The following is a 27,349-nucleotide window of genomic DNA, read 5'->3' as shown; positions in this document are numbered from 1 at the left end:
GGGACAACCATGATATATGAAAGAATGCAAGTTGGAATGTAAGAACACCAAGAATTAACTAACAAAATGAAAGAAAGAAAAATAAACGTGTATGTATAAAACTAAGTAAAAGGAGACCTTATTTATAAGCTTAATAAAAGTAGTCTGATTTTATAGAGTAGAACTGATAAAAATATACAGTGAACTAAAGAATTAGGCTTAATTAGGAATGAAAAGGTGTCATGCTGATGATATTGAACCCTGGTGCTGCCAGATGAATTCTCCCAGCAGTTTCATATACTGTAGATACTAAATAGGAGGCAAGAGAGACTTCACCCTTGAGGCCTTAGAGATGAATCTCTCCTTCCCCCACCAGCACCGGCTGGTTCCAGCAATAGAGAAAGGAGAACATTGCAAAACAGTGCCATTCCCAAACCCTAGAGCCTGCTCAGCAATATTCCATGGTCAAGAAGTAGCCAAGAGGTCAAGAAGGGCCAAGATAGATACATCATCCTAAGCCAGTGGTTCTCAATCTTTTTAATGCCGCGACCCCCAACCGGTCATAAGTCGAGGACTAAACCGGCCGTAAGTCGAGGACTACCCAACCGGTTGTAAGTCGAGGACTTTCCCTGCCCTGGAGCGCCGCGCATGCCGAGGCGTAGCTGGCAAGTGGCAGAGATGGAGCAGGCCGACCACTGGCTGGGCCACCAGCTGGCCCAGCAAAAGGGAGGTAAGGCACCCGCCAGAAAAGGGGAAAAAAATGGCAGACAGCCTTGCTTGGCGACTCCCGTGAAATGGTTGATCGACCCCAAATGGGGTCGCGACCCATAGGTTGAGAACCGCTGTCCTAAACCAAGACCTCCCAAGATCATCCATAAACGCAACCAGTGATTATTTAGCATATGGCATATTATACATGAACTAGCAATATACTGTATATTAACATTTAATCTAGAACAACCAGTGATGTCTCAATACTATGGCTTGGCCTGAATTCTGACTGCAAAAGGTCTAGATAATCTACTTCATTGGCTTCCCACCACCCACTAAATAACCTTGCCTAAAAAGGAAAGGTTAAAGAACAGGCAAGAGTTATCCAAGACTGTAGAGTCCATGGATGGTCTCTTCATGAGGTAGTGAACTACCACCTCTTTCAAGGCTAGCAAAACCATCCCCCTCCCCAAAAGAGCCATTTACCACCACTTGGATCCAATCAAATGCCACTTCTCAAGAGGTCTTAATTAACTAGAAGGAGCATAGATTCAGACTGCAGATGGCCAAGCTTACAGAAAAAGGACCCTGTACACTTCCCAATAAATGACTGGCTCAAAAATCTTGAAATAATCAAGCTACATTGTGCCTCAGTCACTTCATTGGACCTGCCCATTCTAAAGTTGAGCAACTCTAATATATTCTAATTTTCCCAAATGCCACTTGAGAAACTGAGACTATTGTGGAGGACTGCTGCCATTTCCCCGCCACTGCTGCCACCATCCCACCTCCTGCCACCGATGCCCCTCCCTCCACTGATGCTCACCTGCCCCTCTGCCAAAATCACACTGATGTCCTGCCCCCACCATCAATGCCCTGCCATTACCACTGTCAATGCCCCACCATCCCACTGCTAATGCCACAGGCTGGGCTGCAATGGCCCCAACTGAATGTGGCTCTGGATGTGGCCCTAATCTAACAGATGCCTAGAATAGTCCTCATAGTGACTCTACAAGGATTCATTTGCCATGCCCCCACCCCTATACAAGAGGATCCTGGGCACATTGCCATTGTCCTGCAACAAATACCAGATCCAATGTGTTGCCCCTTCTATGAATTCAGCCCTCAGTAAGCTGGGCTCAATCCATGGCTCCCATGGTGGCCATGAATTTCAGGCCATCTCTGAGCCCAGAAGCACCACCAGTCTGGAGAATATTACACCAACTCCATGAATTCAGGAACTCAAGCAGGGCCACAGCTGTCCCGCAGGGAGAAAAGTAGATATGCAGCAAGCTCAACTGATCCCTATGACCTTGCTTCACAAAAAGCTTTACGTCCAGCTATGCATGTAGAAGGCCACTAGAGACTTCTGAGTAACAGCAGCCACACTACCACTCCTACTCCATATTGACTTCTGCCACATTCAACACCTGGATGGGGCATATTTCTGAGAGAGGAAATACCTTCATCCTGTGCCTATCCAGGTCTTGGTAATATACACCAGGTGAGCCTTATCATCCACAATCCAGTCATGGGTGAGGTGAGCTTCATTACAGATCAACCTAGCATTGAGCAGCAGCAGCAGCAGCAGCAGCAACCAGAGTCCAGGGACTCCCAGGTTCTAGAGACCATGTTCTGGATCATATTTTAACAATATACCGTATTTTCCGGCATATAAGACAACTTTCTAACCATGCAAATCTTCTCTGAAGTCGGGCGTCGTCTTATACGCCAAGTCATCTTATACGCCAGAAAATACGGTAGCTGCAATCTACAAAACTTTAATACAATGAAATTGAAGGTGGAAAAAAACCCAATAAAGTTAATCCTGTACCATATTCTGCTTTATTTCTGTTACAGCAGTACAAAACAGCTACTACTAAAGAAAACGTCTCAAGCATGAAATAAAATAAGTTAAATCCACACAGCTTAACAAGAAAGCACAAGGCAAAACATTTGTTTTACAAGTAAAGAAAGTTATGCTATAATAACAATGAATCTGATGAACAGTATTATGTTACACAGGTAGCCCTTGATTTACAACCATTTGTTTAGTGACCATTTGAAGTTACAACGGCACTAGAAAAAGTGATGTACAATTGGTACTTGCACTTACAACTGCTGCAACATCTTCATGGTCAAATCAATATTCACTTACACGTTAGCAACCAATATATATTTATAACAGTAGCAGTGTCCTAGGACCATGTGATTGTGATTTGCAGCCTTTCTTTTTTTATTATTTATTTTTAACCAACAAGACAAAACAAAGCAAAACATAACACACATACACACACAATATATACTCCTCCTTTTTTTACAGCAATTGCGTAATGGTAATCTATTATTTACATTTCCCCCCTTATTCTTCTTTAGAATATTTGTCCTTATAGCCCCGTTATTTCTTATTTACATTTTTCTTCCTTCATGTTCTACTTCTTACTAAGAATAATTCATATTATTATTATTATACATTATTATACACATATTTTCACTTTTGACCTTTCCATATTTATTCTCCTCTATTATTTCTAGTCTCCAACCAGACATACAATTTGTTCCATGTTATATAATACTCTATGTCTTCCTTTTCTTTTATCTCTTTTATTAATTTGTCCATCTCAGCACAGTCCAGGATTTTTCTTATTACTTCTTCCTCTGATGGTATATTCTCATTTTTCCAGCACTATGCATATGCTATTCTTGCTGCCAATATTATATGTAAAATTAAGAACCATATTTCTTTACTATATTTTCTGTTTAAAATACCCAACAAAAAGATCTCTGGTTTCCAGTATACGGGTTGGTCTATTATTTCTTTGATCCATTTTCTTATTGTAGACCAGGTTTTTTTGCAACTGGGCATGTCCACCATAAATGATAATATGTTCCATGTACTTTTTTACATTTCCAGCATATTGGCGAATTGTTCTGGAGCATCTTGGCAAGCTTTGCTGGTGGAAGATGCCATCTGTAAAACATCTTCAATTGGTTTTCCTTGAATGCCGCCAACATGGTCAATTTTATATTTATTTCCCATATTTTTTCCCATTTCTCCAATTCTATATTATATCCGAAATTTTTTGCCCATCTAATCATTGTGTCTTTGACAACCTCGTCTTCCATTTTATATCTCAATAGGTATTTGTATAAATTGCTAATTAATTTTATTTCTGTTCCATGTATAATTTTATCCAATTCTTGCAGCTCTTTTTGGATTTCATATAATTTTTTGTCCTCTGTATATTTAGATTGAATTTGTGTAAATGTCCACCAATCAATCTCTCTGCCAATGTCTTGTTCCAATTCTTGTTTTGTTTTCAAATTTCCCTGTTCATTTACTAATTCCTTGTATCTAATTATCTTATTTATATCCAATAGGTTTGGGTATTTCAGAGCTTCTGTTGGGGATAACCACATTGGAATTCTTATATAATGTTTTTGTTTTATTTTTTCCCAAGTCTGTAGCAATGCATTCCTAACTATGTGTCTTTGAAAGTATCTGTGTATTTTATGTTTTTTGACCCATAGGAATGCATGTCACCCTGCTAGCAAGTCATGTCCTATTGTTAAAACTCTAGTATTTTTCAAATCCATCCAATCTTTTAACCAAGTTAAGCTCGATGCTTGGGAGTATATTTCCCATTCTGGTAACGCCAATCCCCCTTTATCTTTCATATCTTGCAAGAGTTTTAATTTAATCCTGGGTTTTTTCCTTTGCCATATAAATTTAGTGACCAATTTATTTAATTCTTGAAAGAATGTTTTCCCTAATTTTATTGGAATAACCTGGAACAGAAATAATATTTTTGGCAATACATTCATTTTGACCGTAGCGGTCCTCCCTAAAAATGAAATTTGCAATTTTTCCCAATTTTCTAAATCTTTTTTTATCTGGTGTAATATTTTATTATAATTGTCCTCCTTAATCGAGGAACATTTCGCTGTAAGCCAGATCCCTAAATATTTTATTTTCTTGGTTATACTTATCTTTGTTTTATCCTCCAATTCCCTTTCCTGTGCCTTTGTAAGATTTTTTGTTATTAATTTGAATTTATTCTTATTAATCTTAAGTCCGGCTACCTCACCAAATTCTTCCATTTTTTTAATCAATTTAAAGCCGGTTTCTAATGGATCTTCCAAAATAAATACCAAATCATCAGCAAAGGCCTGGACCTTATATTCTTCCTTTTTAATTTTTAAACCCTTTATTTCTTGGTCCTCTCTGATTTTTGTAAGGAGTATTTCTAATGATAAAATAAATAGAAGAGGGGAAAGTGGGCATCCTTGTCTTACTCCTTTGGTTATATTATTTTTTTCTGTCATTTCCTCATTTATAATTACCCTAGCTGTTTGTTTAGTATATATTTTCTCAACCATCTTTCCAAATTTTGTCCCAAAATCCATATAGTACAATTGTGTTATAATAAAATTCCAATTCAAATTATCAAATGCCTTTGGGGCATCAAGAAAAAACAGTGTAGCTTGTCTTTCAGGATGGACTTCGTAAAATTTTAAAGTATTCAGTATTATCCTCATGTTATTTTTTATTTGTCGTCCTGGTAAAAATCCATTTTGATCTGGGTGGATGTAGTTATTCAAAAAATTTTTTATCCTTTCTGCTATTATTGTTGTAAATGTCTTATAATCTGTATTCAGTAAAGAAATCGGTCTATAATTTTGAATTTGTTGTAGGTCTGAGTCTTCCTTAGGAATGAGGGTGATGATTGCTTCAGTCCAAGCTGTCGGTATCTTCGCCTCTTCCAACACCTCATTGTAAATCTCCAACATTATCCATTGTAGTGACTCTTGTGTATTTTTATAAAACTCGACCGGAATTCCATCTGGGCCTGGTGATTTGTTGTTTTTTTTTGTTTTTTCAATGCTGTTTCTAATTCTATTGCAGTTATTGGTCTAGTCAACATTTCCTTTTGTTCTTCAGTAATTTTGCTCATTTTTGCTGCCTCTATATATTGTTTGACTTTATCATCTGGTATATTTTCCTGATGGTATAGCTTTGAAAAGAAATTTTGTATTATTTTCTTTTTTTCTTCCCATCTATATTGTACTGTTCCACTTTCATCTTATAGTTGGTGTATTGTTCTTTTGCCTTTTTCTTTTTTTAATTTATAGGCCAACCATCGACCAGTTTTATTCGCATTTTCAAAATAATTTTGTTTTGCCATCCTGATTTTCTGTGCCATTTCTTTTTGTGTTGTCAGGTTAATCTTGTGTTTTATAATATTCCATTTTTCTTTTATCTTTTTATTTTGTGGGTCCTTCTGTAGATCACCTTCTATTTTTTTTAATTCTTCTTGTAATTTTCCTTGTTGAAGTCTCCTCTTTGTTTTTCTTAGAGTTGTATGCAATTGTCAATCCCCGAATGTAAGCTTTTGTAGTATCCCACAAATTTTGTGTTGATGTCTCTTCCTTTTTATTTACCTGAAAAAATAATGTCAACTCCTTTTCTAGCATCTGTATATATTGTTTATCTTTACACAGTCTTTGATTCATTGACCATCTTTTTCTCTGTTTCTGGCCTTTCCATTTTATTATTATTGGGTTGTGATCCGCCCAATCATTAAGCCCTATTTCAATTTCCTCTATCCCTTTTTGTACATCTGTTGTTGCCCAGGCCATATCGATCCTAGACCAAGACTGATGTGGATACGAATAGAACGTATATTGTTTGTCTGATCTGTGTGTGTCTCTCCATATATCCTGAGGATTGAGTTCTGTTACCATGTCAAAGAACGATTTTGGTAATATATTTTTCTTCTTTTTGTTCTTTTTACTACTCTTATAATCTTTCTTAACATCAACTATTGCATTTAAATCCCCAATCATACAAATATTTTCGTAGTCCAGATCCACTAGTTTCTTATGTACCTTTTTAAAAAATTCTTGTTGATTATTATTTAGTGCATATACTGCCGTTAATAAGATTTGTTTTTGCTCTAATTCTATTTCCAACATTAAAATTCTCCCCTCTTCATCCAAGTATATTGATTTTGATTTTATTTTTTCTTTGACATATATAGCAATTCCTCCTTTCTTGTTTTGTGCTAATGTTATGTATAGTGTTCCTAATTTTACATTCTCTAGTAATTTTCTATAATCCTTTTTTATATGAACTTCCTGAAGACATATCACATCTGCATCCAATTTCCTTAATTTGTTAAACATTTGTGCTGTTTTTCTTGGTATATTTAATCCATTAATGTTTACAGAGAAGAGCTTAATTGCATCTCCCATTTTTTACTTGATCTATTTTTTTTTTATGCTTCTTGTCTCTATTACTCTTCCTTTTGCTCCTTCTCTTTCTAACCTTTCTCTTTCTTGTATCTTTTGTATTTCTCTCTCTCGTTCGACTTCCTCTAATACTTCTTCATCCTGACTTTTACTCTCCGACTCTTTCCTACTTTCTTGTTCTTCTCCCTGTGTAAAGTAATGTTCATAAAAGTCCTGCGCTTTCTCAAGTGTATCTATCTTATATTTTTTTTCCTGCCAAGTTAGAAATATGCCTTCAGGTATTAACCATCGAAACATAACTTTATATTTAATTAATTGGGTCGTTAGAAATTGGTATTCTCGTCTCTGATTTTGTATACTATGTGGTATTTGTTTTAATACAATTATTTCTTTACCCTTATATATTATTGGTTCGTCTCTTGTTTATTTATATATTTCATCCCTTATTGATCTTCTAGTAAACCTTATATGGATCTCTCTCGCCAATCTATGCCTTCGTGCATAATTTGTATATACTCTATATATTTCATCTATGTCTCTTCTTACTTCCTGTTTTTCCTTGCCTAATATCTCCGGCAACATCTCCGCCATCTTCTCTCCCAAATCTTCTTCCTTTTCCTCCACAATATTTTGGAATCTTAGAAAGAACGAAGCTTTATTCATTTCCAAAAAGGCAATTGATTCAGTCAACTCCCTATTTACCTGCTCTGATTTCTGTACCATCCTTTCTATTTTGCTATCAACATGCTCTATTTTTGTTTCAACTTTTTGGATTCTTTGTTCATTTTCCATCATTGTTTGTTGTATATTGCCTATCTTATCATTCATGTTTTTAATTTCATCTCTCATTTCTCCAATATCATTCTTAATTTCTTTGTGATATATTTTCGTTTCTTCATGATTGTTTGCTATTGCCTCTTGGGTCATCATCATTGTTTCTTGAATCATTTGTAGTGTTATCTGCATGCTCTGTGGGTTCATTGCCAATTCTGCTTTTTCTTTTTCTTTCCCCAATATGGTCACTATCATTCTTTGACCTGTAGGAGAGGCCATTATAGGTGTGGGATTTGTAACTGTTTTTTTTTTGCCAACTTTAGTTGTTGTTGCGGTACTTGTCATTTTTATTATTTGAATAATATTTCTCCACTTTTGCATATAGCAATTTATGGCAAGTTGTTTTTGTTGATCAAGTTGGTTTTCAATTTATATAGTCTAAGCTTAAATATGCAAATATATATATAATATAGATAGTAAAGAATATAGGTTGGGGGGGACATCCCGTATCGCCTTGCATCAAACTGATGCAAGGCGACACGGGATGTTCCCCCCCCCCAACCTAGGAGTCGTGAGTAGTAGAGAAGAAATCAACCGTAGGAGCGCAGAATTTGAAAGCGCGTCTTACATGAGTAATGCAAGGATCAACTGACCGGGCCCTGTCACGAGGTCTATGAGCTGAATGCGGGCGCGGTTGCGCTCATAAGCGAGCTTCCCCACCCTCTGGCTTTTACACCCTGACGATGATGGCAGTGATACAGCCATCGAAAGCTCAGTTATTTATTTATTAAATACTTGATTGCTTTTACTTCCTGGTGGTCGTCTTTTATTTGTCAAGTATGTATATACCCAGGAGTATCAATATATATGACTATAATACCTTTATAGAACATTATTCTTAGGATTAACGTTGAAAAGTAAAATTACAAGTAGAGTTATACCTTTCCTTATCCCACTATTATCTAGTACAATTTATAATACTCTAAACACCTCTTATATATTTCTACAGCACTACACACGATGCATATACATACATACACTATTCTCTAAGTATTATCACCACTCTTAATTTCATTCACTATCGCTCTTATTTGAATAATCACCTGCCTATATTTCTTTACAATACTATAATTACTTGCTCACTTCTATTTAGTTCAATTACACAGTTATGCTTATTTCTATTTCGTTAATACAATTAATTTACTTCATTACTTTTAATATATTGCCTGATGCCCCTTTTCTACTTGTAGCTTAGTCACTGCTTGTATATGAATGCTACAATATTGTATCAGCCTTTTTTTCTCTCTGTCTCAATTTAACACATCCACCGATCCACCAAATGTCACCTCTTCTTTCTTCTTCTAATATCCAATATTTCCAAAACGTCCACTCGTCATTTTACCCAGATATATGTCAGTTATATGTCTGGCAAGCAGTCAATTGGGGAAGCTAGATTCATTTAACAATGAATTATTAACAACTGCAAGTTATTTGCTTAACAACCATGGCAAAAAGGTCATAAAGTTAACTCATTTAACAACTGCCTTGCTTAACAATGGAAATTCTGGTCTCAGTTGTAGTTGTAAGCTGAGAACTATCAGTAAAATGCAGGCAATCCTGCTGGTTGGATATATATAAAAAGGATGGTTGCAGGATGAAGAGACTGGATTTTTTAAAAAAAAATCCTGCAAAAGATGACAAGAGGAAAATATTGTATAATGTGCATAGACAGAAAAAGCTAATTGCACAAAATATCATTAAAGAGAATGAGGGAGGTCCAAGATTTAAAAAGACAGGGAAAAAAACTCTTGATTATAAAGTCAACAAGGAAAAAAGCAAATGGTTTAACCATCTTACTTACATGTCTTACTCAGTTTTATTCAATGCTCACTTTAATTTTTCCTTGGCTTGTTTTCTAGCTATTATCGCCAAAAGTTCCTAGACTGTACAGGCAAGAAAGCTTGGCAGCCTGATAGCAGGTCAGCCAAACAGGATCAACACCATTCTGATAAAGAAAGGTTGTCCAAAAGCCAGTCTTCCCCTATAACTGCCTTTGCTGGTGCTGCCCGCATCTGCATCATGAACGAAAAGGAACTGGAATCATATGTGGCAAATCTCCAAGGTGAGCACTCACACTGCAGCAAACTTCAGGGCTGAACTATATCTGTTAAGAACCTGATGGATCGTACACTGGAAAAAAATCTCTAAGCTGAGCCACGGAATTTCCCTGGTTTTATCTTGTAGTGGAGTTGAGAAAATGCATTAAACATATCTAATAATCTCAGGGTTTTTGCACAAAAGCATGTCTCGCTGGTCTGTTACTATAATTACATTTTGATCAATCACTCTGCCTTAATTGAAGCCCAAGTCCAAATAGGCAGGCAAGAGCTTGAGTAACTTAGTGGAACTTTTAAGGAGCAAAATATTTTGGCAGGAATCATGCCCTTTACTTCACCATGTTTCTATCTTGTAACACCTAGGCTCAGCTGGTGGTTTGTTTCATTGCTATTACTGGTTCACATAGCATAATCTATGTTTGTACTACTTTACTACATATAACAGCACAGAAGATATACTTTGAAAGAATTATAGGTTATAGCAATAGCACCTAGCAATAGCACTTAGACTTATATAACGCTTCACAGTGCTTTACAGCCCTCTCTAAGCAGTTTACAGAATCAGCATATTGCCCCCCAAAATCAGGGTCCTCATTTTACTGACTTCAGAAGGATGGAAGGTTGAGTCCGCCTTAAGCTGGTGAGATCTGAACTGCCGAACTTCTGGCAGCCGGCAGTCAGCAGAAGTAGTTTTCAGTACTGCCTTCTATGCCAAGGAGATCAATGAAGAGAACAGCATACATGTCCAACTCAGTTATGTGTATTTAAGCTTAATTATAATACATATAAGAATTGATGTATTATTGCAAAAGTACTTTAGAAAAAAAGTGATGATTGAGGGGTGGGGGAGATTAAAAAAAGTAGATGCAGAGGATGGTATTATGAAACTGTTTTGATAAATAGTTTCAGGCTCATTAGGTATCTTATGAGTGGCATTGCAAGGGAGTAACACTTTTCCTTTTCAAGACTCTTTTTATTACAGACTGTGCTAAATAGAGATTTTGCATTGCATTAGTCCAACACTGGGTTTGTCCATCTCTCCTTTTTTCTCCTAATGGCTGAGCATTTGTGTAATAGAAGCAGGAAGCCAGCAAAAAATCCGTTGGTTGGATTTTTTGCTCATGTAGTGGCAATGAAGCAAACAACACTTGTTGCCCAGAATATCACAATTGGTGTTCATATTCCCTGAGAAGATTTTTTTTTCCAGATTAGGAATGGAGGGAAAGCACAAAGCATTTGATTAGGAAGAAATCTGTGCTCTATTTTCTGTTTCCACAAAAGGAATTAATTCTAGTGGAAAATAACCATTCTAATATTTGATAAGGTTTTAAGCATGCCTGTTAAAAGTTATTTCAGTGCTAAAAAGAATTCCTACTTTTCTAAATGATTATAGTGATGTGATAGAGTAAGGGGATGGGAAATATATTGATTTTATACTTTTGCACTGATTTGTATCAGTAAATTTCTTGTACCAGTTAATTTATTATTTACCGAACATATATGCCCAGATTAAATAGGACAAATGTGATCTTCTCTATTGCTGCAAATACAAGTTATAGTACTCCCACCACCAATTTGGACTGCAGGTTGGAGGAGTATTTGCTATGGATTTTCCAAATTCCTAGGACAGTGGTGGGGAACCTATGGCACGCGTGCCAGAGGCGGTACTCAGAGCCCTCTCTGTGGGCACGCGCACCATGCCCCGAAGATGGTAACCGTCTCTCTTCAACCAGCCGCCCGCTAACTCGATGAGATCCCATGTGGCCGGGTGCATCCCAGCACAGCTGGTTTCCCTCCGCTCCATCCCATCTCTCCTGGCCTCACATGCTCTCCTTTTCCTGGGCACGACCCACTGCATCGCCTCCTCAGTTGTCGGCTATCCGTCCAGCTCAGAAGCAGCTTCTCTGAACTGCTGGCAGGTTGCAGAGCCCCAGAGTGCGGTGGTTGGCCCCCATGCGCTTGCTGGCTTCTGTGTGCGGGGGCCAATGGAGTCAGGCAGCAGCCACCCCAGCCCCTGCCTCGCCTTGCCCTGCGACAATGGCACACCCCGCCCTGCCTTGCCTCACCTCATCCCTCAGGACGAGCCTCCTGGTCACCGTCCCACCTGCCAGAGACTCCCTGGATTTCCCCCAACCCTGCCCAGCCCCCACAGGCATCCCTCCCCACGAGCAACATCGAGGTGACCACGCACACCTTGGCCACACCCATCCAGTCTGCCATGACCATCACAGCCATGCCCACCCAGTGGGCCACGCCCACCTGGCACCCAACGATAAATAAGTGGTTTTGGGTTGGAGTTTGGGCACTCGGTCTCTAAAAGGTTCGCCATCACTGTCCTAGGACTTCACTTAGCTAGTAAAAGAAAATAATTAAGAGTATCTGCAGGAATAGTTTACCTTCTCATGTGCAATGTTGGGCATACATATAAAAGCTGAATTTGCACTGTGAAATGCACATTTTATCATTTTTGCATTATCATAATTTATACTGAATACTTGTGCTTGTGCTTACAAGCTTTTTCTCCAATAGCTAATAAGAGCTGGGTAAGAAGTGATTTCAATCAAAGCCACAGTATGGAAGAAAATCATAAAAAAACGACATCCATTCTTACCCAGCAGATATCTCTTTGTGCACAGCACAAAGAAAAAGAAATACAATCATTTCCAATTAGCTTTGGGGGAAAGGCTAAGTTTGCTGTCTTGCTTCCTTTTAGGTCTTTTACAATGGCTATCTGCTTCTCTTGTGTTCTGCTTCAATTTCTCTTTGCTTTTCACTAGAGTGGGGTTTGGATATTGATGAGTATTGATATCAACAGCTAAGAGCATCCTGACATTTAACTGTCTTTTGCTTTACCTAGCAAAGGTTAATCCTTCAGAGAGTCCCTATAATCAAGTGCCTATCTTTCCCTTGATCCCTAATCGGGATGTCTTGGTGAAAGGGAAGCCCAAAAAGGACGTCCAGAAGCTAGACATGCAAAGGAAGATAGAACCCGTCTCCTCTTTTGAAGACCGTTTCCTCCATAAAAAGAGGTGGATAAAGCAAATAGTGAGTATACAATTCCATTTGTGCTAATATCAAACTTACTGCCTATTTTCATTTAATTATTAAATCCTTCTGGTAGCTTTTCCGTATGTTTATGTGATACTGGTAGCTCAGAGTTGACAAACCTTTGTTATACATTTTGTTTTGTTTTGTTTTGTTTTATACATAGCCAAAACCTGCCAAAGCTTCCAAACCATCCCTCTCTCTCTCTCCAGAGCTAAGTCAGAAGCGTTTGACTATGGACGACGTGAGAGATATCCGACAAGAGGTAAGCTCTTTGAGGCAGGTGCTATTTGTTGGGCTGGACCAAGTTAAATTAGTTGGTCTTATTTTATAATTAAAATCAATGTGGCCTTTGACTTCAGGAATGAGTAATTGCTCTCTAATGACAATATGAATTGGAATATAGTATAAGCTTTTCTTTTTGAGTTTCACATATTTCTAAAGGACACATCCATCTGCGCTGCTCTTGTATGTCAAACTCACATATAGCATAGTTCATTTAATCATTGCTTGCAGTTTCTCTCCACCCAGCTTTCTGGTTATCATATTGATGCATTCTTGTTATGTTTCTTTTTCATTGTTTGTTTTATTATTTTACTTCTGTTCTGTTTACACTCTTTCATTTCTTCTTTTTATTATTGCAAGCCACCTAGAGTAGCCCTATAGTAAAATAGGCAGCAAATAAATTTAACAAATAAAACAAACCATTATTTACTGAATAAATATTAACTAAGTACATGTAAGTTACTAAACTTTAAACCCTGATCAGCAGATCACAATAGCTAAGTTCAGCACACCAAAATTAAGTAAATCATGTTATGCTTAATATATCACTGTAAAAGACTCAGTTGAAATAGCACATTAAGCAAAGAGTCTTAATAATAATAAGAATAAGAATAACAACAACCCCCAGTGAAGCACTACGTGACGTGGTTGTGGGGCTTGTGTACTCTGAGGAAGATGAGAGCTATGCCAGAGGTTCAACCATACTGGACAGGTCTCATCAGAGGAGTCAGACAAAGAGTGTCTTTCCCATAAAAAATATGGTGAGACGTAAATTTCAGAATGCCATACCGGCTCGGATGTCGCCCGGGTTAACAAGGTCCGCGCTAGATATTGGAGTTCCTGGATATCTGGTGAAAAATGGGTTACAGGACTCAGGACTGTTGGTGAGCAACCAGGGCCAGCAGCTGCAGAACTACTGGAAGAAAAGGTGTTTACCCGTCGCAGATACACAGTGATGGAAAACAAAGAAATAATGATCTGTTACTACAGATCAAGTCCAACAAGAAGAGGATATCTAAAACGAATGCACCAGTTCTGGAAAGAACAACATCCAGAATCAGAAATAACAGAACAGAGACTAGCAGATCAACGCCGATTTATAACACGAAATAAAGTATTCACAGAAACAGAATTGGACGAACTGCAAAGGTTTACCCAGGGCAAAGAAATCAAAGCCTTACCAGAAGTAATTCAGAATGTAGAGGCAAACCAGGGGGAGTTGGCAGTGAAGGAATCCAGCAGAGATATACAACTGTTTTCATTTGGAAACCAGTCACCTTTGACTCAGGAAGAACAAAACCCTCTAACTAAAGAAATAAAAGAATTGAAACAAAGAATAACTGAGCACAAAAACAACAGAATAATGCTGCCTGCATTGAAGCTTGTTCCAAAGAAACAGCTAGCACAAGCATTAAAAGATGCAAATACTGCAATAGCAAGTATAAGCACCAATTCACTGCAAGAAACAAACCAACTAATGTACAGCACAGCTGCAGTTATAACTGAATACCTGGGATGCAAAATCAACAAAGAAGAAAAACAAACAAACAGTGCACCAGAAAAATGGAAGGTTAGACTAGAAAATAAGATCAGCAAGTTAAGATCACATGCAAGCAAGCTAGAACAGATGAAAGAAAAGAAGCTGAAGAACAAGAAGACCAAAGAATACCTAATCAAGAAATACCACTTAGAAACAAGGAAGATCAAGGAAGCACTGGAAATAATAAAGCAACAAATAACAGCTATAGCCAGGAAAATCAGTAGATATGAAGCTCGAATTGCAAACTATAGGCAGAACCTCCAATTTCAATCCAATCAGAAACGTTTCTACCAATCCATCAATGGAGAAACTGCAAGGAATCAGTCAGTACCTGACAAGGAAGAAACAGTGCAGTTCTGGAAGCAGATATGGGATAACCCAAAAAAATACAACAAGGATGCGGCTTGGTTAAAAGAGGTGGATGCAAATAAAACAGAAGTTGAAATGAAAGAACTAGTAATAACAACAAAAATGGTAGAAAAAAGAGCAAGGAAAATCAAAAATTGGTCAGCACCAGGTGAAGATGAACTGCATGGGTTTTGGTTGAAACATCTGTTATACACCCACTCATTGCCAAGCAGTTCAACAATATACTACAAGGAGGAGAAATTGAAAAGTGGCTTGTTGTTAATTGCGAAGTCGTGTCCGACCCATCGCGACCCCATGGACAACGTTCCTCCAGGTCTTCCTGTCCTCTACCATCTTCTGGAGTCCATTTAAATTCACACCTACTGCTTCAGTGACTCCATCCAGCCATCTCATTCTCTGTCGTCCCCTTCTTCTATTGCCCTCAATCTTTCCCAGCATTAGGCTCTTCTCCAGTGAATCCTTCCTTCTCATTAGGTGGCCAAAGTACTTGAGTTTCAACTTCAGGATCTGGCCTTCTAAAGAGCAGTCGAGATTGATCTCTTCTAGGACTGACCAGTTTGAACGCCTTGCAGTCCAAGGGACTCGCAGGAGTCTTCTCCAGCACCATATTTCAAAGGCCTTAATTCTTTTGCGCTCAGCCTTTCTTATGGTGAAAAGTGGCTAACAACTGGGAAAACCTACCTAATAATGAAAAATCCAGCAAAAGGGGCAACACCAGGCAACTACAGGCCAATTACCTGCTTACAAACAACTTTCAAATTACTAACTGGTGTGGTAGCTGATGCAGTACAACAGCATCTAGTTCAGTGGTTCTCAACCTTTTTAATGCCGCGACCCACAACCGGTCGTAAGTCGAGGACTACTCAACTGGTCGTAAGTCGAGGACTTACTGGCTGTGGAATTCTGGGAGTTGAAGTCCACATGCCTTAAAATTGTCAAGGTTGAGAAACACTGACTTAGTCTAATCCTGGTGGATTCAACTCCCAATAAAAGATCATAATGATAACCAACCACCACTCAGGCTGAATCTCCTGACACACTGAAATCTCTGCAGATGGGGAGTCTATTTTCCCATTATTTGTCCCTTAGGCTCATTTCTAGGAAGCCCAGAAGGGGCGTTGTCTTACCTGAACGCCTTTTCTCAGCATAATGATGTAGAATCCACCGGTGGGTAATTTCAGCCTTCCTGCTCAGTTTAGACTAAGTCAGAATCTTTAGCCACGCCTCCTTCTGGGCCGCACCCTCCCAGTTTTTTGACAAGGCAAAGCAAATATGACGAAGTCTGACGCATTGGCTCCTCCTATAATGACACATGCCTAGACGGACCTGAAGGGTGGGTGTGGATTCTACATCATCATGCTGAGAAAAGGCATTCAGGTAAGACAACGCCCCTTCTCCAGCATGACGAGTGTAGAATCCACCGATGGGACATACCAAAGCCGCTCATGTCCCTATTGGGAGAGAAGAATCTGGGCTTGTGTCCTGCCAGAAGAAACTACCTGCTGTAGGACCCTCCTACCGAACGAGGATCCACCGCCGCAAATTTATCTATCTTATAGTGCCTAATAAAAGACGAGAGCGAGGACCAAGTCGCCACCCTGCAGATTTCCTCGACGGATGCCTGGGTAGACCAGGCCGTGGTTGCAGCGGCACTGCGAGTGGAGTGGGCAGTGATGTGGGCCAGAACCGGGAGAGCCTGTGAGGTATAGGCTCGGGCAATGCATGCTCTAATCCACCTACCAATGGTCGAAGAAGAGACCTTCTGATCCATGGAAGAGGGTTGGAAAGAAACAAACAGTGCCTCTGACTTATGAAAGGTAGACGTTCGCTTAATGTAAAAGCGCAGGGCCCTGCGCATGTCTAGCTTGTGCCACTGCCTCTCCAGCCTATAAGACAGATTTGGACAAAAATCCGGAAGGACCAAGTCCTGGAACCTGTGAAACCAGGAATTAACCTTCGGAATAAATGAAGGGTCCAATTTGAGGACAACTCTACCGTCGAGAAAGGTACACAGGTCACTTCTAACAGAGAGCGCAGCTAACTCCGAAATACGTCTGGCCGACGTAATCGGTACTAAGAAGGCAACTTTCAGAGAAAGAAAATGAAGAGAACAAGACCTAAGAGGCTCGAAAGGTGAAGACATGAGAGCCTATAGAACCTTTGATAGATCCCAAGAGGGATAGCGATGAACAGCCGGCAGTCTGGCATTAGTTGCCCCTTTGAGAAAGGCAGCGACTGCCGGATGTTGAGCCAAAGGAACTAAATTGTCGCAGGTCAATACTGTTGATAAGGCCGCAACCTGTCTGCGGAGAGTACTCGGGGAAAGCCCCTTATCCATGTCTTCCAAGGGATAATCAAAATATTAGGGATGGTGACCAAGAGTGGACTAAGGTGATGCTTACTATACCACATGCAGAAATTCTTCCACGTGGCGTCGTAGATCCTATTGGTCGAGGGGTGCCTAGAGGCTTGGATCATCGAGATCACCCCAGACGAATAGGATTGCCTGACTAAGATCTCCCGCTCAAGTGCCAGGCAGCTAACTGGAGCCACTGCGGGTCCGGGTGCTGTAGTGTCCCCAGGCTGAGGAAGATGCGATCTGAAGGGATCCTCCACGGCGGGGAAATTGACAGATCCACAAGGTCGGCAAACCAAGGTCACCTCGGCCAATGTGGAGCAATGAATATGATGTCCTCCTGCTCCTGAATGAGCTTGCGGATGGTTGCTGGTATCAACAGGAGTGGAGGGAATGCGTACAGCAATCCGGAGGGCCACTTGTCACAAAGAGCATCTGTTCCCTCCGCCCCGGAGATGGGAACCTTGTGAAGTACCTAGGCAGCTGGGAATTTTTCTGTGAGGCAAATAGATCCCTGAGTGGTTGCCTGAATCTGTCCACGATCTCCCTGAACAGCGATGGATCCAGGCGCCATTCCGAGTGGTCGATCGTGACCCTGCTCAGGGAGTCTGCCTGTCGGTTTGCCTCCCCCTGTAAGTGTTCCGCCCTTATGGAACCCAGATTGGATTCCACCCAGGTCCCTAAACTCTGAACCTCTAGCATGAGGGACCAGGATCGGGTCCCTCCCTGTCTGTTGACGTATGCCTTGGCCGCCACGTTTTCCGTCAGTATCAGAGTATGTTTGCCCTTGACTAAGAGGGAGAAGTGACAGGGCCAGATGGATGGCTCTGAGCTCGAGCCAATTTATGTTGTGCGCCAAGTCCTGATGCGATCATTGATCTTGAGCTAGAAGAGTCTGGATGTGGGCACCCCATCCGAACAGGCTGGCTTCTGTGGTCAAGGTGAGCCTGGCTGGCTCCTTGAAGAGGGACCCTTTGGCCATGGCCGACGAGGTCCACCACAGAAGGGACGCTAGTACCTGATGTGGGACCCTCACCTTCTTTGTGGACGAACTCATGCGCCGTTTCTGAAATGGAAGGAGAAACCACTGGAGGTTCCTGGAATGTAGCCTGGCCCATGGAACGATCCCCAGACAAGAGACCATCTTTCCCAACAATTGGGACAGTTGGACCAGGGGAACTACTTTCTCTCTCTGAACCCGGTGGATGAGAGTCCTGATGCTGTTCCAGCAGTCCAGAGAGAGGAATACCTTGCATAGGCGTGAGTCTATTATCGCCCCTAGGTGAAGGAGACAAGTGGACGGGTTTATATGACTCTTTTTGAAGTTCACGGAAAATCTGTGGTCTTGAAGTGTCCTGATTATAATTTCCAGGTCCGATTGGGTGGAACTGGATTGGATGAGTATATTGTCCAGATAGCATTGCACGCACACCGGAATCAACCTCAGATGGGCAGCCAATAGCGCTAGGATTTTTGTGAATACCCATGGGGCTGAATAGAGGCCAAACGGGAGAGCCCTTTATTGGACGTGCCGGTGCACATAGCAAAACCGCAGGAACCTGCGGTGTTCTGGACGGACCTGAACGTGAAGGTAAGCTTCCGTCAGATCTATAGATGAAAGAAGGTCCCCTTTCCTTATGCTGGCTAAGATAGACTTGAGGGATTGCATCTTGAACCTTTTGTAGGTCAAGAAGTAGTTGAGACCTTTTAAGTCTAATATTGCCCTCCATCCCCCCGAGGCCTTTGGTACCACTAACAGAATGGAGTAAAACCCTCTTCCTCTCTGTTCTATGGGTACTCTTTCTATGGCCTCTATCTCTAGAAGGTGGGAGATGGCCTTGGATACCAGACCGGCCTTGACCGGGTTTCTTGAAGTGGGACATTGTATGAAGCATTCTGGAGGATTGGAAATGAACTCCAGGGTGAGACCGTGTCTTATGGTGTCTATCACCCAAGAGTCGGTGGTGGTGGCTTCCCAAGTGTCGCTGAACCGCGACAGGCGACCACCTATGGGGAAATCTTCCCTGGCTTCACTTGTTACATCTGAAAGGGCGACCTCCTGAACCCTGGAAGGGACGCTTCGATTGGTATTGACCTTTGGCTCGGTGTTCTGGCGGTCCTGCTGTTGATCCTGCCTAGGGGTGAAGGAACGGGAACCTCTGGACCAATCCCAGGACTGCCCACCCCGAAAGGGCTGTCTCCAGTCCCATGCACCTCCCATGTGAAAGGACTGCCTAGAGAAGTCCTGTTGTGGCTTTCTGTCTGACCTCTTAAAGGGGTGCGCAAGAAACTTGCGCTTGTCCTTTCCCTCTATGAGGTAAGGTTCAAGAATTGGTCCAAACAGATGAATTCCACTATATTGTGCGGTGGATAGGCACCACTTGGACTTCAGGTCAGCCCGCCACTGTTTCAACCACAGCAGTCTGCGGGATGAGACGGTAACCGCAATGGATCTCGTGGAATACCTAGCCGAGTGAAGTGACACGTCTGCCATGTATTCAGTTGCAGCTACTAGTTTGCCTAATGTCTGGTGCGCCTGTACCTGATCAGGTGGTATGCTAGCCTGAAGCTCGCGGATCCACATAATAGCTGATCTAGCAAAAAAGGAAGACGATGTTGCTGCCCTGATCGCCCATCATTAGGCCTGGTGAGCCCTGCGGAGAGAGAACTCAAATCTCTTTTCCTCCACCTTCAACACCTCTGCCATATCACCTGGAATAGTGGAGGTGGAAAACAAGGAAGTTAAAGGAGTGTCCATGGTAGGCACCTCCAACAGAGAAGAAAAGAAAGAAGACACATTGAATAGCTTCTTTTCCGTGGCTAAAGAGGACCACTGTTTCTCCACCGTATTGCGGAAGAATTTAGGGCATGGAATTTGTTTCTCCTCTACTAATTGTTCCGAGAACAAAGGATTGGATTCTTGTTCAACAGAGGTAGACGGCTTGGGGTCCTGTTCAGGAGCAAGATTGGCCGTGGTACAAGCCTTCAGGAGCAAAGACCTAAACAGAGAAGGGTCAAAGAGGCCATATGACAGTGCCGGGTCCGGTCCCGTCTCCTCGTCCTCCGACATGGGCATGTCTGCCGTCTCAATATCAATGGACCCTTCCTCACCTAACTGAGAGGATGTCTCAGAGTCACCAGGTCCAGTGGACAGGGCAAGCCCTGCTTGTGGATGGGGCATTTGTGGAGGAGGTGGCGCCTGTAAGGGCCTTTGACCCATAGATGAGGTCATGAATTGTTGAAATGCATTATGCATAAAGGCCTGAAACTGTTCTGACCACATGTCCTGATCAGAGGAACGAAGACCAGCTGCGGTTGGAGTATACATGGCCTCAGGTCCATGTTGTAGTGTGATCGAAGAAAGAGGAGGAGGAAGAGGGAGAGGAGGAAGAGGAGGAGGAGGGAGACCAATCTGTCCAGTTTCCCCCTGAGGAGACCATGCCCTAGAAGCATCCTGAGTAGGCGCAAATTGAGCCTCAAATGGGGAGCATTCCAGTGGAACGGAGAAAACCACTTCTGCTTCACTGGACATGAGCCTTTGTACTCTGGAGAATTCTCTCTCCAGCACCTGATGTCTCCTCGAGACCTCTCGCTCAGCTGCTTTGGAGGGCTCCTTGGTGGTTATGTTCTTTGTCTTGGCCTTTTTCTTTCCCCCCCGCGTCCAAATCAGATGATCTGTGGTTTTTTTGTGTGGGGGGGAACATCGGAGCCCTGCGACGGCTGAGGAGATGCACTGTCTGCCATTGCACCCTGGATATTCCAGAAGGAGATGTCCAGATAAGGGGGGGGGGAAATAATACGCAGATCTGGTTGTCAGAAAGGGAAATCCCATGCTCTGAAGCAACAACAATGACAAACAGCCAGACAGTCCACTAGAACTGCCTGTCCAGGCCCTGCGGCACAGCACCACGAAACTAGTTGAGGCAGGTGGAGTCTGACTACAATTCCCCCTCCAGAATCTTTTAGTTCAAGAAATAGAAGATGTCTGATTAATAGATCTGGTCACAAAATGAATCCAAAATGGCAGCCGCGGCCCTGTAACTGGTGTCCCTTGTAGGGATGGACAGGTCTGAGGCCTGTGCAAGGCCACACAATAAGGTATTCCCTCGTTTAATACCTAACCCAGTAGGCCAAGATAAGGGCTTAAGAAATTCCCCCCCTGTGCTCTGCCAGAGCACGAGGCCTATTCAAAATGGCGGCTGTGTTTGTAGTGCTTCCAAAATGGCGGCTGTCCCTGCAATCGCTCCCAAAATGGCAATTGCGCCAAATCTTAAAGCTTAAAAGAAAGTGTTTGGGTCTTTTTTCGGCCTGGGGAAGCCCTGGGGAGCTCTGCCTGCTAGATAGAGGCTTTCTCCCCTCGCTCTGATTAAGACAAAAAAACACTTGCAGTTTCGTCACGCAGCCTCCGCTGCGATCCAATCACCGAACGAAGCCTCATAACCACCATGCGATCCAGACGAGGCCCTCCAGCCTTCCGGAGCTCCAAAGAGCAGCGCCCGGTAAAGGAAATCTCCGCTTAGCACGGATCAGCTGAGAAGCGGAGCCCAGCAGCTCCGCAATCCAAAAGCTCTAATTCCAACTCCTATCAAGCCTGCAGGCTCTCTAAAGCCAAAGCTGCAGATGGCCTGAAGAAAGGGCTTTGCAAATTTAACAATCCAATGAATAATTTTATATCTGCATCAAATTAGAAATTTGGATTAAATAAACTAATTACCTAACTCACTAATTAACTTTAACCTAGTCTAAACTGAGGAGCCAAAAAAAGTGCATCCTACTGAGCTGAGACTAAGTCAAAAACTGGGAGGGTGCAGCCCAGAAGGAGGCATGGCTAAAGATTCTGACTTAGTCTCAACTGAGCAGGAAGGCTGAAATTACCCACCGGTGGATTCTACACTCATTATGCTGGAGAAAAGGAGATCATTTAGAACTTAGAGTATATAAAAATTTTAATGAGAAATTGCCTTTATAAACCAATAAAGCTTAATTTCCAGATCTATAAAGGAATTTATTAGGAAAAGGAAGATATAAGAAAAAAATAATCACACATGGAATGAGAATTTGAACTAAAATCAATACAATTAGCCTACCTGAATTTCTTATTTACTGTCTCCCTGAATAATCTTTTGAATTTAAAGACATGCTAATTTTTTCTAATGGCCAAAATAGAGAAGGTAAAACTTAGGTGGGCAATCCTTTGAGCAAGTTAAGATTTTTAGATATCTAGGAATATTTTTTTCAAGCTCAGGAAGCAGAAATGCCCACCTGAACTACCTATTCCGCAATGCAAAAAGATCTGCATCAGCTATATAAAAATATTATTTATTGTTTTAGAAAAGTACACTTTATCCCTGCTGTACTTAAGGCATTTGCAGCTAATGCCCCTGCACTGTTGCTATCTGGGGCTGAGGACCATATGACTTAGAAAGGATTCAAACAACATTTCTAAGAATTATCTTTTAAGTTATCCTCTTTTTTCCAAATTCAATAGTTTGACTGGGAATTGGAGTTGGTAAACTTAGTAAAAGCTGATCTCTGGATAAATATCTTTGCCTTCAAATTAAAATTATACTTCAGTCCTAGTGTACTGACCCATTTAATATTGACCAACAACTATTAACCTCCCTGGGAAACAGTGATTCAAAAGAAATTGAGCTTCTCTGGTTTCTCCAGTGATGCCATCTTAATCTTAAGAGTCATATCAAGGTAGATCAATACGAAGGCAAAGGATCTTAGATATAGAAGGTCAAACAGGAATTGCTTTCCTGGAAGGGATGCAGTTGCAGGCCCACATTTAAATTACTGAGGAAGTTCCTGACCTGGGAGTGTCACCGTATGCTGCCGAATTGCTATGCCATGGCAGACCTGATCCTACAAACTCTTAATTCTAGGCAGTTGTTCAGTTTTCATTTCTACAAGTTTAGTCGCTTCAACTCTTGTGGGCAAGGCAAGATGAAGGGGAAATAGAATTCCTTCTCTCAGGCTGTTTGTTTCAAACTCTTTCTCATTAGGATGCCACAATCTTCTGCAGAATCTAGTTCAGGAGAGGTACCAAATTATCTTCATCAAGTAGGCACGTTGTAGATTTTTTTCATGGATTGTTGTTTCCTTCAAAGGAATTCCATAAACTCTGTGAAGCCATTATTTTTTCACATATTTTTTCAACCTCACAAATTGATTAACCATTGATTCTCTTTTGATGCTCTGAAAGACTTAGTGGTATGAAGAATTTGTCACTTCTGTCAGTGAAGCTGACACATTGGCTACAATCCATGGAGGGTGGTCTCTGAATTTGGTTGTTTGCTTGCAGATATTTCATTATCCAACTAAGTAAGATCTTCAGTGCTAGCATACAAACCTTTTGAGCAAAAGCAATCTAGACAGTATTTCTATAACCTGGAATGCTCTAAATTAAATTAAATTAAATTAAATTAATTAAATTCTATAAGTCTAATACTTATAGAAAATAGTCCCTTTTCAGCTATTTTATTTTCTAGGCTTTTAACAATGGCTAGTTTAGGCATTTTTAACTTAGACTAACTATTGAGAAGATATTTTTATATTACTTTGTATGTCCATTTTTTTTACTGTAACTTTGTTAGGAATTCTGTGAATATATATCTTTGTTAAAGGTACCAGATATTAATTATATAGTTAAAAGACAAAGAGCAAAGGGTGTGGGAGGAAGTTTACCAGCCTCAAACTCCTCAAAGCTCCTTCTCATAATACAGACGTGTCAAACACAAGGCCCAGGGGCCAGATGTGGCCTGTGAAGTGGTTTCATGTGGCCCACGAAGCCATCCTGGAAACAGTGAGGGAACGGCCCCCACTGCCTTGGCCCTGGCCCAGGCCAGCCAAGAGGCAATGTACAATTTTGTGGTGGCCATTTATGCTGAAATGCATTCAGTCTTAGCTCCACAAGACCATTTAAAAACAGCATGGAACCAGCCCCTGCCGTGTCAGCCCCACCCCCTGGGTGCATGCTGGGGAGTGTCATTCTTTGTGAAGAATTAAGAAATGCACCATGCCTTGGCGCTTGCCCCGGTCTCACCCCCTTCTGCCAGAGACCCTCAGATCTGTCCTGCCCAGGCCCCCACAGACACCCTTGACGCGAACAATGTAGAGCTGGCCATGCCCACCCAGTAGGCCGCACCCACCCTGGCCACACCCACCTGGCCCCCAGATGGCAACCGCAATGCTGATGCGGCCCTCAATGAAATTGAGTTTGACACCCCTATCATAATACCAGCCAATGTCCTGATTTAATTCTGGGAGTCATATTTTTATTAATTAATCACATTTATTTGCTGCCCAATTAATCATTTTTAAAGTTTTTCCAAGGCTACTCTGATGATTTATCTCCCATCCATACTCTCTGGCTTTCCTATTCAGGTCAAGAAAGTGACAGGCTCCTATCGGAAAACTATGGCTCTTCGTGAACGCAACAAAGTTCTGAAGCTGTGGAAGAGACTACGTGGTGGAGAGATTGGGCTGGAGACAGACAACCCCAGCTTCTACCAGATCTTCTCTACATACACCTGGTCATGGAATGTCTTGCAAGAGCTGGTGTCACCCCGAGAACTTCGGGAATATGATAAACTTTGCCAACGTGTTGTCCAGCCAGCCACTCCTGTAGATAAACTGATCAGTACTAGTGGAAAATCAAAAAGAAGTCAGAAGTAACACCAGATGTTGCAACCAGTGCTCCTCCTTTTATGTGAATGCATTCCCTCAATCAGTCTCAGGCTGGTATGCAGGTCACACTTTCTATGAGACATAGTGCAAGGTTTCAACTTTGTGCCCTGGCTAATACAGTGAAAAATTAAGCTTGAAGAGGCAAACCATCTCTCTTGTCATCTTTCTATTCCCATTATTACTGAATGCCACTAACAGGCACAAGGAAAGTAAAACAGGTGAAAAGTATTCAATCTTGAAAATCAAGAAAGATTTGGGATAGCACCCAAGTCTTTATCAACCACATTTAAGGACATTCTATTCTCCTGACAATCTTTTTCTCTTCTTTCTTTTCCCAGCCTTAACAGTTAACTTAAAGCAACTCTTAATAACCATCTTTCTCTAGGAATGAGCCAACAATGTATTTATATTTTGTTCAAGGGAGTGCATAAATGAGAAGAGGCGTTGTCTTACCTGAACGCCTTTTCTCAGCACGGAGATGGAGAATCCACCAATGGGTTTAGACTGTGTTCCTGCCCAATCAGATCAAGTCAGCCAAAGTTGCCACGCTTCTCCTGGGCTAGAAGATCCCAGTCTTGATGAAGGTGAAGCCATGACTGACAGCAAGATGTGTTGGCTCATAAATGTAAAACTAGACCTAATAACCTGCTAGGTGGGAGTGGATTCTCCATCTCTGTGCTGAGAAAAGGTGTTCAGGTAAGACAACGCCCCTTCTCCAGCACTGGAGATGGAGAATCCACCAATGGGACATACCAAAGCTTATCGTCCCTAAGGGAGGGAATCAGGCCTGCCCAGTGTGGCACTTCGAGATAGTACCTGTTGCAGAACCCTCCTGCCAAAGGATGCCTCCGCCGAGGCGAACTTGTCGATTTTGTAATGCCTAATGAAGGGTGATGGAGAGGACCATGCGGCCGCTCTGCAAATGTCCTCAATGGACACTTGAGTGTCCCAGGCTGCAGAAGTAGCCACGCTACAGGTGGAATGGGCCATGATGCGCCCTGGAACCAGCACTGAATCCACCCTATACGCCTCTGCAATACAAGCCCTAATCCACCTGCCAATCGTGGAGGACAACACTTTTCTGCCCCTGGAAGGAGGATGATATGAAACAAAAAGGGCTTCGGTAGAGCGGAAGGCAGCTGTCCGCAAGATATAATAACAGAGTGCTCTGCGGACATCCAGCAGATGCCACTGCCATTCCAGATCATGTAAGGGATTAGGACAGAAATCTGGCAACACAATTTCCTGAATCCTGTGAAATAAGGAATGTGGAACAAAAGTTGGATCAAGACGAAGGACCACTCGGTCCCGGTGAAAGATACACAAATCATCTCTGGTGGAGAGAGCAGCTAATTCGGAAATCCACCACGCGGATGTGATAGCTACCAAAAATGCTACTTTGAGTGATAAGAATCGCAAATCACATGTTCTGAGAGGTTCAAAGGGCGGATTGGTAAGAGCCCGCAAGACCCTCAGTAATTCCCAGGAGGGATATCTATGGACTACAGGGGGCTTGGTGTTGGTAGCACTCTTGATGAATGATCAGATCAAGGGATGGTGACCCAGGGAAGTTGCAGATTCACATGTAAGGATGGAAAAAGCAGCAATCTGTCTGTGTGGTGTGTTGGGAGCCAAACCCCTCTCCAGACCCTCCAATAGGTAGTCCAATATGTGAGGAATTGTCAGATCCGGTAAAGTCAAGTGGTGCCTTGAGCACCATGAACAGAAATTTCTCCACATGGCCTCATAAATACGGTTGGTAAAGGCCCGACGGGAAGCTTGGATTATAGAAATGACTCCTGGCGAGCAGTGCTCCCGAGCTAAAACTGAGCACTCAAGTGCCATACAGCTAACTGGAGCCATTGGGGGTCTGGGTGAAGTAGTGTCCCCTGACTGAGCGAGACCCTATCCGGAGGAATCCTCCACGGTTCTGCTAGTGAGAGGTTCACTAAGTCGGCAAACCACAGTCTCTGAGGCCAGTACAGTGCCACTAGGAGAACTTCCACTCTTTCCCTGAGGATCTTGCGTATGACTGCTGGGAGAAGAGGGAGAGGAGGGAAGGCGAAGAGCAGACCCTCCGGCCACAGACTCTGTAGAGCGTCCATGCACTCTGCCCCTGGGCATGGGAAACGAGAGAAGAACCTTGGTACCTGAGCATTTGTCGGGGAGGCGAATAGGTCTAGAATCGGAAGACCGAATCTGTGGGATATTTCCCTGAAAATCCTCGGG

The 27,349-nt window shown here is 41.9% G+C and overlaps 1 protein-coding gene across 7 annotated transcripts in view; it reads left to right on the top strand.

Moving 5' to 3' along the window:
* The window catches only part of LOC120302749 (reticulocyte binding protein 2 homolog b-like), a 145,619-nt gene extending 119,817 nt beyond the window's left edge, over nucleotides 1-25,802 (top strand). For 6 of the 7 annotated variants that reach the window (XM_039331626.1, XM_039331623.1, XM_039331624.1 and 3 more), the window contains 4 exons: nucleotides 9,636-9,838; nucleotides 12,691-12,878; nucleotides 13,045-13,143; nucleotides 24,818-25,802. In XM_039331626.1, the coding sequence (XP_039187560.1) occupies nucleotides 9,636-9,838; nucleotides 12,691-12,878; nucleotides 13,045-13,143; nucleotides 24,818-25,108 (781 nt within the window). In that variant the 3' untranslated portion in view covers nucleotides 25,109-25,802. Of the gene's footprint in view, nucleotides 1-9,635; nucleotides 9,839-12,690; nucleotides 12,879-13,044; nucleotides 13,144-24,817 lie in introns of those variants that run through there. The other variant, XM_039331627.1, reaches the window with a different exon arrangement.
* Nucleotides 25,803-27,349: the final 1,547 nt, after the last annotated feature.

This window comes from Crotalus tigris, unplaced genomic scaffold, assembly GCF_016545835.1.
Source record: "Crotalus tigris isolate CLP2741 ecotype Arizona unplaced genomic scaffold, ASM1654583v1 scf7180000024437.13266115, whole genome shotgun sequence".
NCBI classification, from domain to species: domain Eukaryota; kingdom Metazoa; phylum Chordata; class Lepidosauria; order Squamata; family Viperidae; genus Crotalus; species Crotalus tigris.
Note: the sequence above shows the minus strand (reverse complement) of the source record. Positions and strands in the feature narration are given on the sequence as shown.